This window comes from Erpetoichthys calabaricus, chromosome 3 (genome assembly GCF_900747795.2).
Source record: "Erpetoichthys calabaricus chromosome 3, fErpCal1.3, whole genome shotgun sequence".
In the NCBI taxonomy this organism is placed as follows: Eukaryota; Metazoa; Chordata; class Cladistia; order Polypteriformes; family Polypteridae; genus Erpetoichthys; species Erpetoichthys calabaricus.
In genome coordinates this window covers 94945050-94966415 of record NC_041396.2, presented here as the reverse complement: position 1 = coordinate 94966415, position 21366 = coordinate 94945050, and the positions used below count along the sequence as shown (strand labels likewise).

Genomic DNA, 21366 nt, shown 5'->3' with positions numbered 1-21366 from the left:
GGGCCCTAAAAGAGTTCAGAAACCTCACAGTAGATAGATAGATAGACGCGTGAGTCCCCATCTTGCGCCCCAAAACATGATAGCAAAACCAGCTTTGTTCAAATTGAAACAGAAACAGTGTGGTTATTTATTGCGGCGGGAGTTCTCTCCTATACACTCACACATCAACCAGGCAGAGTTCCCTTCATTTATAATGTTCCTTGTATCATGCATTGATGACAGGTGCTTATAGCGCAGTCTCGATCGGCTTAGCGCTGTGAGCCTTCCATTTCTCCGGCAACAGACAAGCAATCTTCCACAGACATGGCAATCTCGCTTTGGGATGCACTTCGGGGGGTTCCAAAACAGTTCCAAAACCTCACAATATGAAAAAGAACAAAAGGAAGATTCTGCTTCTGATTGATAATTGTGCTGCCCACAGCATGCTTCCACAGGTAGATAATGTTCGCATTCAGTTTCTCCCACCAAATTGCACGGCAGTGCTTCATCCATTGGATTTGAGCGTCGTTCGCACCCTGAAAGTGTATTATCACAAGGAAATGCTGAGAAAAATTCTTGTCAGCATAACTTGTACACAGGAGGAGATGAAAGTTAACATGAAAAAAGCTGTTGAAATGATTGCAAACACCTGGACGCAAGTTATAGAACGCACTATAGCGACAAATACAGAATCTCATTACTACAAAATTTTCATTACAATGAAATATTTTTTAATCCCTAGCACTTTGTTGTAACGGAATTTTACCTGTATTTATTTATTTGTTTCCATGTGTTTTTACCAGTGTTAAATATGATTCACATACTCCTACAGCATTAATTTGTTTTTCTAATGGGCGCCGCCATTTGGGATTGTTTTGTTGGTGCTTTACCATTTCTTGACTTGACCACCAGAAGTGTGCAGCACATGACATCATTATACCACAATGGCATATAAGTCAGCATCTTACACTTCCTGGTTGTTCAGTTCAAGATTTGGATTCACAAACTAATAACCTTTAGCTTCTTTCTTATTGTTAATTTCTGTGTTACTGGTTATGACAACTTTTTCTGCCCTCTGACTACAAATTATATGCTGTGATTTTTTTTTTGACTTTGCTTACGTTTTTTTTTTTGGCTTACAACTTACCACTCTGTCCTTTGACCACCATTCTAGCTACATGTCCTGATCTTTGTTTATTTAAACTTAGTCTTCCCAGCTAAGAACCCACCTTGAATTGTAAACTGCATGTGCCATTTCCTGATTTCACTGTTTCTCTCAAAACTGCTGTTGCACTGTGCAAGCAATATAAGCAGCTGACCGCTCATCAGTATTGACACAGGATGACCTGCTTATCTGAGATGCAGAGAATTCCAAAAGAACTACATTGTAAACGTGGAAGTTTGGAAATAGGGAATCAAGCAACTTTCACTGATGGGTTAAAGCCAATTTCACTGCTGTGGAACCTAATAAGATGAGTCTATATGGATTAAAGATACAGTAGGTAGGCCCAAGAGGACAATATATGAAATAGAAAGGGTAATGTTCAAAAACAGAATATTAGAAAGAAACTTTGTGACAAAAGACCAGGAGGGAGCAACAGGTAACATGAGGTTATAGTGCTAGTGACATTAGGTGAGCTTAAGTTACGCAAAGAACTGGAAACAAGTCAAAATATTTTATCACACCTACAAAGTATCATTTCTGTAGGAAATAGTATGACAAATTAAGCAAGTTAACCAGATTTCTTTCACAGATGTGTCTTATCTGTTTTAACAAATAGTAATATTTGTTCTTCAAAAGATGCAAATATATTATAAATATAAAAATCCACAAAGTTCCCAAAACAAAGTGTATTACAATCCCCTTATTCCCATTCTTTGGCGTTTAGCCCAGTATTGCATATATCTTCACACCCTGTACTGAGTCTTTCCTTATTGTAATTTATTAATGATTTCATCAAGAGTTTCTGTATTTCCAAGCTTTAAAGGCTTTATTGAAAATGAAGGCGAACAATATATGCTCATGTACTATGAAATGTTTTCATAGTCTCCCCTTGAAATTCCAGGACATTAACTCAACAGAAATGCGCCTGTCTTTACCTGTGCTGTGTTTACAACACCTGTGTGTAGATATGACGTGCCAATGGATAAAGCACCTGTTTTTACACCATCTCCGTAAATAAAACTTAGAATTCATTAATAATGAGCCGACAGAACAGGCAAGACAACCATGGGATACGCACAGAGCCACGCCCACCAACTCTAAGACCATGGGATAGGACGACAACTCACAGAGCCACGCCCAGCAATTCTAAGAATTCACTAAGTCCATGGCAAGCAAGACGCATGCAAGACAGAGCCACGCCCGCCAACTCACAGAGCCGAGGCCACCAACAATTCACTAAGCAGCCGACCATGGCACATGCACGACAGAGTCATTCCATGCAAAAAATTCAAACGAGAGCGAAAGCATTTGCCAAGAATATTATCATTAATCAAGAACGAAAGTTGGAGGTTTGAAGACGGTCACATACCGTCGTAGTTCGGACATTCCCATGACTCGCCAGCAGCCAACCGGGTCACCAAAGTCTTTGGGTTCCGGGGGGAGTACAGTTGCGAAGCTGAAACTTAAAGGAATTGACGGAAGGGCACCACCAGGTGTGGAGCCTTTCGCTTAAATTGACTCAACATGGGAAACCTCACCCAGCCCAGACATGGAGAGGATTGAAAGATTGATAGCTCTTTCTCAATTCTGTAGGTGGTGGTGCATGGCCGTTCTTAGTTGGTGGAGCAATTTGTCTGGTTAATTCCAAAAACGAAGAAGGACATGTGGCTTTCAGCCACGTGAGAGTGAGCATTAACAGGTCTGTGATGCCCTTGGATGTCTGGTACTGCATGCGTGCTACACTGAATGGATCAACGTGTGTCTACCCAGCGCAGAGAGGCGTGGGTAAGCCGTTGAACCCCATTTGTGATGGAAACTGGGGCTTGCAATTGTTCCCCACGAACGAGGAATTCCCAGTAAGTGTGGCTCATACGCTCCCACTTATTACATCCCTGCCCTTTGTACACATCCCACCCCCCCCCCTCGCTACTACCATGGTCGGGTGACTTGGTGGATTATATATAGAAAAGCAGCCGGAACCGCAAAGAACAATGAAAAGTCAACATGGCTCAGACGTGCATGTGGACTGTATACAGACGAAAACGACTCGGGTGAGGAGTTGGGGGCGGGCACATGAGCTGTCAGTGCGTTCTGAACGATGGATTTTTTCAAATGTTCATTTCTTTTCCTGTGCTTAAAAATCATTAAATAAGCGGTGTGATTATGTGGCTGGCTAGTAAAACTTATTTTCTCTTCACATCATTTTATTTTTGTATATACCCCACTGCCGTAGAAACCCCTGTTTTGCATAACCACAAAATTGATCACAGACCACAAGTTATGTGTTTAAAAAGAGTCTCACTTGACTTACTCTTTAATACAGAGCTAATATTTTATTCTGAAATCTGCCAAGCACAGGATTAAGGAATGTTTTTATAATACATCCATTTAAGCCTATTTGGGGTTTCAGTACATCACTGTGTTATTTTGATAATCACTTAAGTCTGATTTAAATTAAAATACTGTAGTTTAAATAGGCGGTGCAGTGGTAGCGCTGCTGCCTCACAGTTAGGAGACCTGGGTTCGCTTCTCGGGTCCTCCCTGTGTGGAGTTTGCATGTTCTCCCCGTGTCTGCGTGGGTTTCCTCCCACAGTCCAAAGACATGCAGGTTAGGTGCATTGGCGATTCTAAATTGTCCTTGGTGTGTGTGTGCCCTGCCCGGAGTTTGTTTCCTGCCTTGCACCCTGTGTTGGCTGGGATTGGCTCCAGCAGACCCCCATGACCCTGTAGCTAGGATATAGCGGGTTGGATAATGGATGGATAGTTTAAATATGTAATTCTTCAAATATTCTTGCCAGGTCTGCTGGAGTGCAGCAGTGTTTTCACATTTTTAATTTCTTTTTGGCATTGATTAATAGTTTTAATGTCTTTTTCCATGTTAAAGAAAACTTTTCTGTGATCACATGTTGTCAGGTTTATTTTCCAGTTTCCATAACTATCATAAAATTGTTGTAAAGGGTTTAGGTATTTTACTCATTTGGGGAGCCTTTACAAACCAAAACCCAAAACCAAGTGTTTTCAAAAATTCTAGCCATGCCTACTTGATTTTTCTTAATATTTACATTGTGGTCTCAATGACCTTGAAGAATGGGTCACTCTAAGTTCTGAGCTTTCTTATCAAATTTCTTTTCTCAGAGTACTTACTTGTCAGGTAGAGTTCCTGCTTTCTCAATCAACATTTCACTAGGTGAGCTTGCCTTAATATTCCTCAGTGAATGGAGTGGTCTTCCTTGGAGCCCTCTTGCCCTCCTTGGTAGGGTACTTCCTTGTGCCACATCAACTGGAGACTAAGAAATGTGCCTTGGCTTTGATCAGAAGAAAGAGAACAACAGGCTTGAAAAGGAGAAGCCTTGGAAATGACAGGTTCTCACATGAGGCAACAGAATGAATTATGATAGAATATACAGTAGCCATTAGCTTATTTCTAAGTTCTAAAATAATGGCTGTCAATGTGCAAAGTGTTTGGTAAAACACTGTAACAGTAAAATCGAGGAAGGAGACTCAATAAACCAATTCCTCAAGCATAAATTTACCAAAATGTCCAAAGCTTCCAAGGGAGGCTCCCACTCACTATGTACCTTTGCACTGAGCAATGTCACCTGCCTTTGATGTGTCAACATAAAACTGCCTGGAAAAATGAAGAGGAGGTTTTGTGTGATCTTTGAACATGACCAAAAGGGTTACAATGTTAACTGATTAACTTTCTTATTGTGAATTCTATCAAGTGGTGCTTCCACTTTTGTTGCGACATGCAGTAGGTTGAATTGTCATCACAGCAACATTTATTTCTATAGCACGTTTCCTTACAAACGATGTAGCTCAAAGTGCTTTACAAAAATAAGGTTAGGCAATACTAAATAACAAAGAATAAAGTAAGGTCTGATGGCCAGGAGGACAGAAAAAAACAAAAAAACTCCAGGGGGCTGGAGGAAAAAACAAAATCTGCAGGGGATCCAAGGCCACAAGACCGCCCAGCCCACTCTAGGCATTCTACATAGCATCAATGATCTCAGTCAGTCCTCATGGTTTTCAGGCTTCGAATGGAAGAATTATACGATGATGGTCATGTGGACCTCTGGCCTTCAATCCATCTATGTTGGGACTGCTCAGTGCTTTGATTAGGTGGTGGTGGTACAGCTTGCCACCACAGAAAACCAGTAAAAGAACAGCAGAGAAAGTAAGGGTTAGTGCAGATTGTGAAGCCATGATAAAACGATAATTCAATGCATATAAAGAATATTAGGGTTACACTTGGTTAAATGTTTTTTTTTAAAGTGCTCCACTGTATTAGCCTGGCAAATTTCTACTGGTAGGTTATTCCAGATTTTAGGTGCATAACGTCCGAAGGCTGCCTCACCACTTCTTTTAAGTTTAGCTCTTGGAATTATAAGCAGACACTCATTTGAAGATCTAAGGTTATGATTTGGAGTGTAAGGTGAAATGCATTCTGAAATATAAGATGGAGCGAGATTATTTAAGGCTTTGCAAACCATAAGCAATATTTTAAAGACAGTTCTAAATGCAAAGGTAACCAGTGTAGTGACATCAAAACTGGAGAGATGTGCTTGGATTTTCTTTTCCTAGTTAAGATTCTGGCAGCTGAGTTGCAACCGATTGGTGTCTTTTTTGGGTAGTCCTGAGAGGAGTGCCTTACAGTAATCTAGTCGACTGAAAACAAAAGCGTGAACTAATTTTTCAGCATGTTGCAAAGTTATAAGGGATCTAACCATAATATCAAGTCTTACTTCAATTATTGTTTAATGTAGACCTAATATTTTCTCCTACAGTACAATTTTCTATGGTCATAACTGGCAATAACTTTGACATTCTGTTTTTCCAGGTACCACTGATGCTGTTGTAAGGTTGGTCAATGGATCATCTCCCTATGAAGGTCGAGTGGAGGTTTTTTATGACAAGAGCTGGGGAACAGTGTGTGATGATGGCTGGGACAAAAAAGATGGAGATGTTATCTGCAGGATGTTGGGTTTCAAAGGAGCGAAAGAAGTTCATAAAACTGCACGATTTGGACAAGGTAAGAGGATTTGTTATTAAATAAATGAAAGGAAATATTGAACCAAAGACTGACCTACACAGGGTGTTGAAAATGGATAACTGGAGTTGAATTTCAATTGCTCTGTGTTCTCTTGTTTGATTTGTAAAGGGGTTTGGTTCCCCCTTAGAGGACCGAAAGCACACTGATCTAGGGAAAGTATTCCAGAGGAGGAATGTAAAGGTATCTCCCTTGGAAATGTTAAAGCTTGTTGAAAGAACAGATTTTTCTTCTCTGAATACAAACTTGGTTATGGGGTGTGCACTGTGAATCACTTTTTCCACATTTTGTTATGTTACACCCTTATTCCAAAATGGATTAAATTCATTTTTTTCCTCAAAATTCTATACACAACACCCCATAATGGCAATGTGAAAAAAGTTTACTTGAGGTTTTTGCAAATTTATTAAGAATAAAAAAAATTGAGAAAGCACATGACAAATAAATTCATAACACCAAACAAAACCAGTACCTTAATCCAAACAGGGTATCCACACAAAACCAGAACTACAAAATCAAAATCAGGAATCTAAAAATTGCTGATGCCCCTTAACACTAGAATTACCAGAGCCAACGAAAAAACTCGTAAATCCCTTCGCACCTCTCCGTCAGCGTCTTTTGTCTTCTAAATGTATCAATAAGCCCAAGCAGCAAGCAGCCTGCTATACCATCCCCCTACCGCCTCAGAACAAGCAAGAAGTTCTCCCAGTTCCTGCCTTGATTGATTATCTGGGAGTGAGCTACCCAGAATTGTAAGGGGAAATAATCTGATGTGTGTTTTGATTCTGCAACAATCTATGTAAACACATCGTTAAAACAGAAACGTTTTTCATGTTTTAGTAATAAATGACAAAAAGTAGATATGAACTGTATAATGTGTGAAGGCTGATGGCCAAATATCAAATAAACACTTTAATAAAAGGTGCAAGTATAATACTACAGCGTCTGTGGTGCTGTGGTTAGAACTGCCAACTTATAATCCGGAGGTCTTGAGTTCGAAATCAGCTCCCTGACAAATTTACCGTTTTGAGTAGTGAGCTGCTCTTATTGTTAACATTACCAATAAAAACATACATTTGATTTGTGTCTGTAACAGCCGGTGTAAATTTATAGTACTTGTAAAAGTTAGCTTTTTTTTTTCACTCTTATTCTCTCAGTCACGATCACAATACATACTATCGCCCCCCCATCCCAGATCTGGTGAGGTTACTTTTTATCTGAAACTGGGAATAACTGTAGATGTGAGTGGTGTTTTGAGACAATGGAATAGGAAATTCTCTGATCTGGAGGGATAAAAGCTGACACACAAATGCAGGTGAATCTGCCTTCTTCGTATCTCACCGTCACTTAAATTTTTTTTAATTCGGTTTTATTGAGTGTTCCTTCTCACGATGAATTAGTATGCACCTTATGGTCCATGATGTCAAAGCCGCACTGACAAAAAAACAGAGACGTAGGTATATATGATATTTGGAACAACTCATTTTATGACCTGTATAGTACATTTCGTAAACCTTTGTGGCACTGATGCAACATTATTCATATTATTCATATTCATTTGCACACCTTCTTGTGCTTGTAATCAGTGACCGTGTTTTTTTTCTTCAATCTTGCCCATGCAGTCTCCACTTTTTGGTGCACAGTACTGTTTCTGTTGTACTCCAGGACATGCAGAGGAAAGAATAGTACAGAGAGGTCAGTTCCGCGCTATATGCAATTATCAGATTCAAATGTTAACAGTTTCCATACACCCAAGGAGCGCCCTTTCTACATTTACGACATGTGTACCTGTTGCAATGTACACACTTCTCTCTGTGCTGTGGTTACTATTACACTGAAGGGGCTGGGGGGAGCAGCGGTCTTGGAACAGAAGCTTGTCAATGTTGGATTCTCTTTTGCTTTTTCCATTGCCTTTTCTTGTAAGAAGCGACAAAGAAGTTCCTCTGCAAGGTGAGCAAAGAACACTGTTCTTTTCCCATTGGCCTCTGTGCATGCCTTGTACAGTACATGTGCGTTGATCGCCGCCAAGTCAAGTGTGTTATAGCACAAGAAACCGGCCACCAACATGCTCCTCCTTGTGCTAAATAAGCTCACGCCTTCTGGTGCACGATGTCAGTGCAGCACCAGGCAAAAAAGAAAGAGACAAATATATGTGACATTTTGAAGAAATCATTTTATGACCTCAATAGTACCAATCAGAAAACATTGTTGCACTAATGAAATATTATTTGTAAATGAACACCGTCAAATCAGCTGTAAATGTATGGTATTTCTAAAAGCTTAGCTTTTTTCAGTTTTATTCTCTCAGTCACATTCACGCTGTCCCTCGCCAACCCCTTCTGATCTGACTCTAATTAACAGCGCCAGTATAAAGTCACATCCAATTCAGATCCGATCTTGCTTGCTGCTTGGGCTTATTGACACATTTAGAAGACAAAAGACACTGATGGAGAGGTGCGAAGGGATTTAAAGTGACCCAGATTTACGAGTTTTTTCATTGGATCTGGTAATTCTAGTGTTAAACACTTTCTGGAGCTAGTAAGGGGATCAGGTGTCCCAGCCTCCTTGGACTCAACATACAGGAGACAGGGCCGATAACAAGTAATACCATTACCAATAATATTAACATAACTCAAAATGGTAAAATAATTAATTAACATTACATAAATAAAACCATGGAGATGGAGTAAAACCAAAACAGAATCTACAACATAAAATGAAAATAATATTTAAAAGTCAACAAAAATATGAAATAATAAAGGATACAGTTGAGCTGCTTTAGATCAAGTTCAGCTAAATTCATACATGTAAACTTCAAGGAGCACCTCCAGTTCTTTCTAAGGGAATACATGATTCTAGCAGCAGAGCATCTCAGATCTGACAAACCACCTGTCAGTGGCCCAGGACCAAAAAAATGAACTATTGAAACATATGTCATTTGTCCCAAAACAAGTTATTTTCTATATTTGGGAACCAAATTCCCTGGTGCCCTTTTTGCTAAAAAAATAATAGTTGATATGAGAAATGTTTTGTAAAAAATTATGTAAATGTAATTTTTTAAAAAAAATTAATTATGTGTCCCAAGCCTTTTATTTTTACGTCCAAGTCAGAAAAATAAGTGACTGGAAATGAAAAGCAAGTTTGCTTTATGGTCCTTTGAGACTAATTGGCTTTCTGTAGCATATCTCTTCTACAATGTTTTGACTATGAAAAAAAGCATTGGCAGAATGTGTATTGCTTAACATTCAATAAATCTCTTTTTGCATCCAGTCATCTGTGACAAGATATATTTTTAAATTAAACAGGATCCACTAAAGGCCAAATATGCATTAAACCGGTTAAGGTAAACAATTTTCATAATTACTATGCAAATATTGGAAATTAAATGATTTCCTGCAAGACCTTCATTTTTCTCATATATAGATATATATACTGTATATATATATATCAGTGGTGACTGCTCTAAGACTACAAGGGAAGCTCCGCTTCCTCTACTATGTCAGAAAATAAATGCTCATATATGCAGTGTCGTATTTATATTGGTTTTAATAAAAGTGCGCTAGAACGCGTTCAACTTCATGACTAGCTCGTTCAGAATCAGGTATTTATTGTAGATTGTTTGACGCGATTTTCTTGTCATACATTTCCATGCAGCACAGCGCGTTAAACCCTCCTGCAGCCCAGCTTCACTGGAGCTCTATGGGCAAGCAAAGAGGAGCTTTTTTCACTGCAGAAAAGCTGGACAGTAATTGGATAAATGCACCAAAATCGTCACTTCCAGGGAAGCTCAGCTTCTCTGGGAGTGAATGGAGCAGTGGGCGGGCCAGGACGCTGGGCTGCTGCATGATGATTGGAGGAGCTGTTTAAAGGGCGGAATCCCTTTTTTGATTGACAGCATGTCTTAAGTATACATCAGCACTACAGAGATTCGAGTTCAGTCCCATGCGGATTTGCAGGTGAAGTCGTACGACAAACTGCTGCACTCTGTATTGTTTGCTGGTGATATAAACCATTTTTGTTTGTACAAATCATTCTTTAAATAATAAACAAAAAACATATTATAGCGTTCTTGACTTTGCTCCTTGTTTCAGCATTATAAAGTTAGTTCATTCATATAATTAAAGTAGCTCGTGGAAGTGGAAACTAGCCAGCTAGCAAGCTGTGCATAATGGCAGACGCAGACGGTACTAATATTGTTGACCTGCTTTTGGCAAAACCATTTAGTAGTCTTCCTTACGAGGAGAGACTCAGAATGAAATGGCAGGGCAGACCAACGCCCAAGATTGATCTGGTGCAAAAATCAGGAAAAAATAACAGGTCTTTTCAGCTCTCCTGGTATGACAAGGTGAACTGGCTGACTGGAAGTGCTGTGACAAAGAAAATGTACTGTTGGCCATGCCTCTTGACGAAACCTTCTCGGGGAATGGGATGTGTTTGGTCAAACGTGGGTTTTGGGGATCTGGGTAACTTTGACAGGGATAAAAAAGGCATGAAAAGTGCAAAGAACATGTGAGTTCATGTGCAAGGTTAAGTTGTCTGGACAGGGTCAGGGTTGAATATGCAATCAATGAAGGTCTTCGCATTCAGGTGGCAAAACATAATGAAACAGTAAAAATAAACAGGGCCTTCCTAAACCGTCTAATTGATGTGACTTCCTTGCTTGGCCGTCAGGAGCTGGCATTCAGGGGGCATGATGAGAGTAGTGAATCAGCAAATAAGGGGAATTACAGGGAATTTACAGAAACATTAGCTAAATATGACTCTGTCTTGGCCACACAATTTCAGTCATCAGCTGTGTTTTCTGGTATGTCCCACTCAATCCAAAATGACTTGATCTCTGCTCTCGCAGCCACTGTTTCTGATCATATAAAAGGTGAAATTCAGACTGCTCCTTTTTTGCATGACAGGTGGATGAAGCAACTGACATATCTTGCCATGCCCAACTGTCTGTCATTGTTAGATATGTGGATAGTGCAGGTAAAATTCAAGAGTGCTTCATTGGATTTTTGGATGTGTCAGGGGTCGAGATGCTCAGTCTGTGTTTGAAGTTTTAAACGAGAACATGCAGGGCTACAGTTTTAGAGAAAAACTTGTGGCACAAACCTACAATGGGGCTGCTGTCTTTGCTTCATCTCTCAATGGCCTACAGGCCAAAGTTAAAGTAATAGCCCCTAGTGCAGTGTTTGTGCATTGCTATGCACACAGACTGAACCTGGTGTTGTCCCAGGGTGCTAAATGCTTGCCTGAGTCAAGAATATTTTTTGCATCTCTCTCTGGGATCACCACATTTTTTTCAAAGTCCACAAAAAGGATGTCTTTTCTTGAGTCTGCAGGGTCTTCAAGATTGCCCAGAAACGCTCCTACTCGATGGAATTTCACATCACGGATAGTGAGCACTGTGGCAAACAATTATGATGGTCTCCTGCAGACTTTTGACAAGGTTACCCAGGATGAGAGCCTGGATGATGACACATTAGATGCTGCCAAAGGCTTCATAATGAAACTGGAGGATTTTGAGTTTGTGTTCATGTTGTACACATATGAACAAATATTCTCTGAGACAGATGTTGTCTTTGATATTGTCCAGCAAAGGGCTATGGACTGCAAAAAAAGAATTGGGTCTCTCCTTGCTTTTGTCAAGGAGAAGAGGTCAGAGGAGGCTTATCAAGCAGTTTATGCAAAAGCAGCAAATCTCACATCAGACCCTCGAGATGAACCTATTAGAAAGCGCCGTCTGTCACAATTACAAGATCCCCAGGACCGCTACAGAAATTTGTACATGGCCATCCTAGACAATCTCATGGAGCAGATTTCTCAGCTTTTTTCAAATTTGGAAAGCATGAGCTTCTTAGAATTAGTCAATCCAGGGAAATTTGATGAAATGAGACAAGTGTTTCCAGAGGAGGCATTTGAAAGTGTGCTGAAAAGTTATGGCCATTTCTTTGACTCAGGGAGACTGAGATCTGAACTTCAAGTACTATATTCAGATCATGACTTACAGGGGAGCAGGGGTAAGCTGTGATTTCTTGGTGTTTTTTAAAGACATGGAGTTGGATAGTGTAGTGCCTCAGCTATACAAGCTGTTGTCGTTAGTGGCAACAATTGGCGCTACATCAGCAGGTGTAGAGAGGAGCTTCTCCTGTTTAAAACGGGTCAAGTCATATACCCGCAACACGATGGGCCAAGATCGTTTGAGCAACCTTGTTCTCCTGGCCATTGAGAGGAAACTGGTTAAGTCCCTGGAAAAGACGGCCAATTGGTACGACAGGGTCACAGACCATTTTCTGCAAAAGGAACGGAGGGCAGAATTTACGTACAATAACATAATGAATTTTATGATGAAGGCCTAATATGAGCTTCCCCTGTTTCAAAAGCTAGCAGCCGCCACTGATATATATATACCCCCCGGCGGGTGTCTAGACATTTGCTGAGCCCTGTTTGGCAGTACTTCCGCCACACCCAGAAGTGTTGCCCGAAGAAGCTCATTGGACACCTGGAGTAACAAGAAAGGGGGTCAGAAAGAAACGGAAAAGAAACCTAAAACTACACCCAAGTCTAGACAGGCATCAGGCCCAAGTGCAAGTACAAGGTACAGCCTTTCAGAGACTGACCTGGAACAGGTAGGCAAAGCGCAGACTTCCCAGGACCTCATTCCACTGCATCATCTCCAGTTGAGAGCGAAAGTGGGAGCGAAAGGTACAAGTGATGCAGGTCACGATAGCTCACCGATTCCAGAAGATCACTTGAAACTAGAGATGGCCTTGCAGTCCGTGCATTCATCTACTCCTCGCGAGCCAGAAGCATCGGCTGTACGGGGGTTGTCACTTCACCCACGGAGCACGAAAGCCAAAACAATTTGTCTGAAGTGAAGGAAATGATCGCAACATTGGCAAAGGCTATAAGTGAACTCAAGAAAGACATTCAGAAAAATATGAAGAAAGAAATAAATGGCTTGCTCAAGACAAACGAGAAGCTGCGGCTGGAGCTGCAAGAGATGCGGCAGGAATATAAAAAACGTATATATATTATCGTTTTGATGCAGTCTTTAAAGATATGCTGAGAAAAATTGAGGAACACATTCAGGAAAATGTGTCTAAACTGAGAGAACTTGCCGATCAGCTGGAAGATGTTAAGCAGACATTCACGGCTCAAATTGAAACAGCAGAACAATTGGCATCTGTATCATGAGATACAGAGCTATGAAAACTAGGACAAACCGCCTTAAAAACAGCTTTTATCCAAAAGCAATCATGGCCCTGAACTCAGAATAAAACTGCTCCATATTATTCTACCAATGTGCAATATAGACCTTAAGTCAACAAGTGCAATTTGTATATTTATTACTATTCGGTTTATTATTATTTTCTCTCTTCTTGTCTTTTTGTCTTTTTAACTCTTATTCCTCACACTGAGTCGATTGCACCTTCAATTTCGTTGTTCCTTTGTAAAAGTGACAATATCTAACTCCGATGGAAAGCTACAGCTGCGAATTCCGAATGCAAAAAACTCGGAGACAGACTTGCGGCTCTGGAAGATGGATGCAGAAGGAATAATATTAGAATCGAAGGTCTACCTGAGAATCGTAAAAGTCCAAACCCAGTGAAATTCGTAGCTGAACTATTCTCAAAAATAATTGGAGAGGACTTTAAATCAGATACCGAGATAGCAGCAGCTTATCGCATACGTGGATCAAATACCTCTAAACCCAGGACTTTAATTATCCGCTTTGAGAGATTACAATTTAAGCCTAATGTAATGGCACTTGTCAGTCACAAACAAGAGATTATATTTGAAAATAACCACATTTGTATTTTCCCTTATTTCTCACTCTCAACAGCTGCTAAACGTGCAGCTTTTTACAACATTAAACAGCGGTTATGGAAAGCCAATATCAGATAGAGCCTCTTGTATTTTGCCAAACTGAAAGTGGATATTCAAAACAAATATCACATCTTTTCCTCCAAGGAGGAAGCAGAGAAGGGGTTAAGAAAGCTGATTCCGACGCTATCCCGAAATACGATAGTGAGTAACATCCTGTCATGGCATGGCAAGAAGATATTACCTGCTGTCTGATCTGCTTGCAATGATATGGGTACCATAATTATACATCCTTTTTTATTCTCGGCCACTTTTTGTTTATATTTTAATTACAATTACACGCGTATGTGTGAAAGAAATTAAAGTAGTTCTTTTTTTTTTTTTTTGGTTTTTAACTATTCTAAAGGAGACTGTTTAACATCGTACCCTTGGTTTATTGTTATTGTTATTATTGCATTAGGGTTTACTATGCTTATTCAGGGCCACTTTTTAACACCATTCCCTGGGTTTACTGTCTTAATATTTCAAGACTGTTGATGATTATATTTTATGCTTATAGTATTTAGACTTTATCGGCAATAGATATCTCTACTTTTTAATCCTCAAATGCCGCTGCTGGGGGGCTTATTTTGTTTTGGACGTGCTCGGTCTCTAGGTATGTCAGAGGACTGGGACTTCGTGAAGTGGGGTCCAGCCTCGCATGGGGAGGCAAAATGGAGGGGTGGGGGGATAAGGGGGAGAGAAAGAGAGCAAGCTATATCTAATCTATCCTTTTAATCCTTATAATTATAACTCCCAACGTAACAATGCGCTGCATGGCAATGACTTGTGGGAAAATTGGAAATTAAGGTTAAAGCTGTCTCACTTCCAGTTAAGACTACAAAATGACATCAAAAATTCAGAATCAATGTCTCCATGATGGGACAGTTAACTTTGTGAGCTGGAATGTTAAAGACCTGAATCACGAATTAAAGAGAAAGAAAGGATTCTCTCACCTAACAGGTCTAAACACAAAAATAGTATTTTTACAGTAGACCCACTTATTAAGCAAAGATCAGTTCTGGCTGCAAAAAGACTGGACTGGCCAAATGTTCCATTCCAGCTTTACAAAGAAAACTAGAGGTGTGGGAATTCTTATACATAGAATAGTCTCATTTGTAGCATTAGATGTGGTATCTGATCCTGAAGGGAGATATGTGATTGTCATGGGTAACTGGCTATTGTTATTTCTGACCATGCCCCTCTGAAATCTGAAATCAAAAATCATTATGCCCCACATACTCATCTCGCAGATGGCGTCTTAACCCACTTCTATTAGCAGATGAGAACTGTACAGAATTTATATCCAAACAAATTTCTTCCTAGAAACAAATACATCCTCAGAGGTCTCTGCGGGAATACGCTGGGAAACTCTAAATGCCTTCTTAAGAGGACAGATTATTTCATATCTTTTCCACAGAAATAAATTAGAAACCAAGAAGGTATCAGAGCTAACCAGCAAAATTAGTAGAATAGATCAAGAATATGCCAGGTGTCCAAGTGAAACTCTTCATAGGAAAAGACAGGCTCTGCATTCAGAGCTCAACCTCTTAACAACCAAAGAAACTGAACAACTCATTTTTAAATCAAGACATCATTACTATGAACATGGAGAGAAAACTAATAAGCTCTTAGCTCAACAAATCCACAAGCAAGAAGTTCACAATACAATCCCAGCAATCACCAACATGAACGGAGATAAAATCATTCACCATAAAAATGTAATGCACACATTTAGAGACTACTATAAATCATTATATTCTACTGAGTTCAAAGAAGACAACACACAATCTAATGCATTTCTGGATACATTACAGATACCACAAATAGATTCTTTTATTGCAGAGGAATTGGATAAACCTCTGGCACTACCAGAATTACTAGATGCTGTAAAGTCACTTCAGAGCGGGAAAGCAGCAGGCCCTGATGGCTACCCTGTCGAATTTTATAAGAAATTCTCCACTCAGCTAGCTCCCCTCTTATTAGCAACATTTACAGAAGCTAGAGAGAATCAAATTCTACCTCAAACTTTTCGCCAAGCATTAATCACCGTCTTTCCTAAACAAAAGAAGGACTTATTACAATGTGAATCATACAGACCAGTTTCACTTCTGAATAATGATGTTAATATACTCTCCAAAGTCCTAGCTAGAAGGGTGGAGAAAGTGCTGCCTTCGGTAATATCACAAGATCATACTGGATTTATTAAAGGCCGACACTTAGCTTCCAATCTCCGATGCCTGTTTAATAGATAGATAGATAGATAGATAGATAGATAGATAGATAGATAGATAGATAGATAGATAGATAGATAGATAGATAGATAGATAGATAGATAGATAGATAGATAGATAGATAGATAGATAGATAGATAGATAGATATGTGATATATTCACCTGCAAAGACAAACACCCCGGAGATATTATTATCGTTGGATGCAGAAAAAGCATTTGATATGATTGAATATCAATTTCTACCTCTTCACTACATTAGAGAAATTTGCGTTTGGCCCGAATATTTGTGCATGGTTCAAACTTCTGTATACCAATCCAGAAGCTTCAGTTTGTATTAACAACATTTGTTCAGAGTACTTTAAACTAGAACGTGGCACCAGACAAGGATGCCCCTTGTCACCACTGCTATTTACAATTGTCATTGAACCACTGGAAGTTCACTGTCGAAATGCTTATGAGATAAAGGGGATTATCAGAGAAGGACTTGAACAGAAAATTTCTCTATATGCAGATGATATGGTACTGTATATATCAGACCCACAAAATACTGTGCCTGCAGTCTTAACAGCACTTACAGAATTTCAAAAGATCTCTGGTCTCAGAAGTAATTTGAATAAAAGTGTGCTCTTTCCAGGGAATTCTCAAGCATACAATATTAGATTGGACACCTTCCCTTTTATTATTGCAGATCAGTTTAAATACCATGGGGTAAATATAACATGTAAACATAAATCTCTTTATCAACAAAATTTCACCGTCTGTATGGAAAAATTTAAGCAATACTTGCATAGATGGTCAACCCTCCATCTCACTCTAGCTGGAAAAATTAACATTGTTAAGATGAATATCCTTCCTAAGCTTCTCTTTTTATTTCAAAGCATTCCAATATACATCACTAAATCATTCTTTAAGCAATTAGATTCAATTATAACCTCATTTATTTGGAACCTAAAACGTATCCAAAGAGAGACTCTACGAAGACCTAAGACAGAAGGTGGCACGACTCTACCTAACTTTCAGTTTTACTACTGGGCAGCAAACATACAAGCTATAATATCCTGGACACAAATAGATGAACATGGACAGGCTTGGTCAGCAATAGAAATAAAATCCTGCAGTACTTCTCTTTATTCCCTGCTTTGTGCCCCAATAAATGCAAGTTAGCGCCAATATACTAACAACCCAATTGTGCTTCACTCATTCAGAATATGGAACCATTGCATTTTAAGATGGAGAATCTTTTATCTGTGGCACTCTGCATTGAGAATCACCTTTTTCAAACCTCGCATACATATGCAGTTTTTAATATCTGGAAAACATTTGGGATTAAATTGCTTAGAGATCTTTATATAGACAACATCTTTGCATCCTATGAACAATTACATTCCAAATTTAATTTTCCAGCAACACATTTCTTTCACTATCTTCAAATTAGAAACTTTGTCAAACAGAGCCTGCCCGATTTTCCCCATCTCCCACCTTCCTCTATGCTGGAAAAAATATTGCTTAGTCTCGAGGACTCAAACAGCATTTCTGCAATATATAAAAATATTTTACAGTCCCTTCCTTTCAAAGATCCAAGAGGACAAAGGGAAAAGGATCTCTCACTCAATATATCAGAAAAGGAGTGGAAGGTAGCGATGCAGAGAATTCATTCGAGCTCCATACGTGCAAAGTATATAATTATTCAGCTCAAAATTACATATCGAGCACATCTGTCTCACTTGAAATTGTCCAAAATGTTTCCAGGGCAAGATCCAACCTGTGAACGCTGCAGTCAAGTCCCAGCCTCACTGGGTCACATGTTTTGGGCCTGCACCAAATTAACATCATTCTGGACAAACATTTTTAAGTGCCTTTCAGACAACCTTGGTTAACAGCTGTGCTTGGTGTTCTTACAGATGGACTTAAAGTGGAGAAGGACAAACAAAGTGTGATTGCCTTCACTACACTATTGGCACGCAGACTTATCTTGCTAAACTGGAAGAATCCTAACTCTCCTCTTTTAAGTCAGTGGGTAACTGATGTTTTATATTATTTGAAATTGGAAAAAATCTAATTCTCACTTAGAGGATCTGTGCAGAACTTTTACAAAACCTGGCAGGATCTAATTAATAATATTTTAGAATAAGCTCTTAAAGCATTGAAGAAGTACTGTAGATTCTTTCCCCATTTCTTTTTCTTCTCCATTTATCTGTATCCGCCTATTAAACTCTTCAATTTATTTATTTTTACTATTTTTAAGTTTTAGTCCATTGGTCATGCTCTCTTTCTCAGGGGTGGGGGTTGATTTGTTTCTCAATCCTGTTTTTTTTTATAAAAATTGATCTATTTGTATGGAATGATTACAATAAAATCAATAAAATTAAAAAAAAAACAAGTAATAATAATAATAGTAAATAATAATTCTTTGCATTTGTAATAACTACACTGGCTTTTTAATATTAAAAAGATGTTTAAGAAATCTCAGTTACTTTAAAGTGTTTGGCATTGACAAAATGTACTGCATAGTACTGTATAGTAACAGACATTGTAAACCCATTACTATTTAAAGGATATAAATACTGTATATTACATTACAAGTGTTAGGCAGGGGTTAGAGGTCAGATTTTGATAGGATGCCATCTGGAGTTTTTATTAGCTGTGTGACTTTTTGATTATGAACAATTATGTTTTTTTCTCTGTCTTCAGCTTTCTCACATAACCTATTGTCTGTGGAGGAGGAGCAAAAGCTTTAGATTCGTCAAAAATTTCAATCTTATGTTTTCGACGGATCTCAAAGTTTTAGGGTCCCCTGATATAGAAGACATTGATCTCTCGATGATAAGTGTGTGTGTCTGTCTGTCTGTCTGTGTGTCACCGTTTCTTGAAGATGGTTTTCAGCTAAAATGGCTAGACAGAAAAATAGCAAATTTGAAACTCAAGCCTGTTATGAGATGACGATGTGCTGATTAGTTTTTGAACCAAATTCTGCATGAGAAAGACACTCTTGAAGATCCTTCAAATACTTGTAATTCTGCAATTAATTATGAATTGTTCCCATCAATTGCTATTGTAATGACCTATTTTATAATCAGAAAGACCGGCATCAGAGTGGTAAATAATTACTGAAATTTTCTAGAATAGTTTAAGTAACTTGGAAGTCTACTGATGCTCACGTTCGAATTTTTAGATGTTTATTTTCTTTCAAAATGTGTTACAATTAATAATCTTCACATTACTCTCATATATGGGTGGGATATTCGATTGGTTTTTTTACCGCCTGTATTCTGTTTACATGTTCTCCCTGTGCATTCCAGATATATGATGATTGGTATTTATAAATCATTCCAGAGAGCATACACTGCACAGTTAGTTTCTGCTTTGCAGCCAATGCTGTTGCACTAGCCTCCTGCAAACCTGTTCTGGAAAAAAATAATAAATGATTGATTTCCTAACTGTAGGTTACAGTTATCTTCTTGTGAAATAAAATCATGAGTACTGAAATAACGTGTGACAGCCTGACACACTTGACTAACCTCACAAAGAATCTGGAAGTAACACATTTGGAAAATCGGCTCAGTGCCCAATACACAGAAGTAGATGCCTTAAAAGTGCACAGCTAATTGCCAAGTGTAATATAATGACACATTGGCATAATAATTGTGTATATCTCCATTCTTTCTCTTTATACATATATATAAATGTTTATATATGTATATATATATATATGTATTTATTTTTGTTTAATGAGATCATCCTATAGAAAACAGTGAAACAAGCACAAGACAGATATGGTTGAGCTTTTGATGAATTGCAATTACAATTTAGCTACAGTGTAATCAAAAAGTATTCAGACTTTATTGTGTTGCAGATTTAATTTTAAATGGACAAATTCTGTCTCTTAATCTACACTAAATAACCCATAATGACCAAGTAAAAATGTTTTCAGAAAGGTGTGTAAATTGATTGAAAATCCAAAACAGATATCTTTCATTCATATAACAATTCACACCCTTTAATTCAGTACTTTGTAGAAGTCCCTTTAGCAGCAGTTACAGCTTTGAGTCTTCTTGAGTAAGTCTCTACAAGCTTCACATACCTGCATTTGGGCAGTACATCCCATTCTTCCTGTCAGATCCTCATAAGGTCCATTACATTGGATGGCAAACATCTGTAAACTGCCATTGTTGGACTATCTGTAAAAATTACATCTGGGCTTTGCTGGGCCACTCAATTATTAAGGCCACTGTGCTTCTGGGAACACTCAAAGCTTTAGAAATGGTTTTATACCCTTGCCCTGATCTGCGCCTCACCACAGTTTCACAGAGAGTAGAAGTCTACAGAGAGTTCCTTGGACTTGGTGGATTGGTTTTTGTCCTGACGTGCAGTGTGAATTGTGGCACCTTCTATACACAAGTGTTTGCCATTCTAAACTGTGTCAAATCAACTCAGTTTGACACAGTTGAACCCCTATCAAGTTCTAGACATACAGTGGTGTGAAAAACTATTTGCCCCCTTCCTGATTTCTTATTCTTTTGCATGTTTGTCACACAAAATGTTTCTGATCATCAAACACATTTAACCATTAGTCAAATATAACACAAGTAAACACAAAATGCAGTTTGTAAATGGTGGTTTTTATTATTTAGGGAGAAAAAAAAATCCAAACCTACATGGCCCTGTGTGAAAAAGTAATTGCCCCCCTGAACCTAATAACTGGTTGGGCCACCCTTAGCAGCAATAACTGCAATCAAGCGTTTGCGATAACTTGCAATGAGTCTTTTACAGCGCTCTGGAGGAATTTTGGCCCACTCATCTTTGCAAAATTGTTGTAATTCAGCTTTATTTGAGGGTTTTCTAGCATGAACCGCCTTTTTAAGGTCATGCCATAGCATCTCAATTGGATTCAGGTCAGGCCACTCTAAAGTCTTCATTTTGTTTTTCTTCAGCCATTCAGAGGTGGATTTGCTTGTGTGTTTTGGGTCATTGTCCTGTTGCAGCACCCAAGATCGCTTCAGCTTGAGTTGACGAACAGATGGCCGGACACTCTCCTTCAGGATTTTTTGGTAGACAGTAGAATTCATGGTTCCATCTATCAC

At 38.8% G+C, this 21366-nt stretch overlaps 1 protein-coding gene across 1 annotated transcript in view; it reads left to right on the top strand.

Annotated features, from left to right (window-relative positions):
• scara5 (scavenger receptor class A, member 5 (putative)) overlaps nt 1–21366 on the top strand; it is a 454157-nt gene that overhangs the window by 386115 nt on the left and 46676 nt on the right. Inside the window, exon 8 of the mRNA XM_051924614.1 lies at nt 5985–6176. Within this exon, the coding sequence (XP_051780574.1) occupies nt 5985–6176 (192 nt within the window). The remainder of the gene's footprint in view (nt 1–5984; nt 6177–21366) is intronic.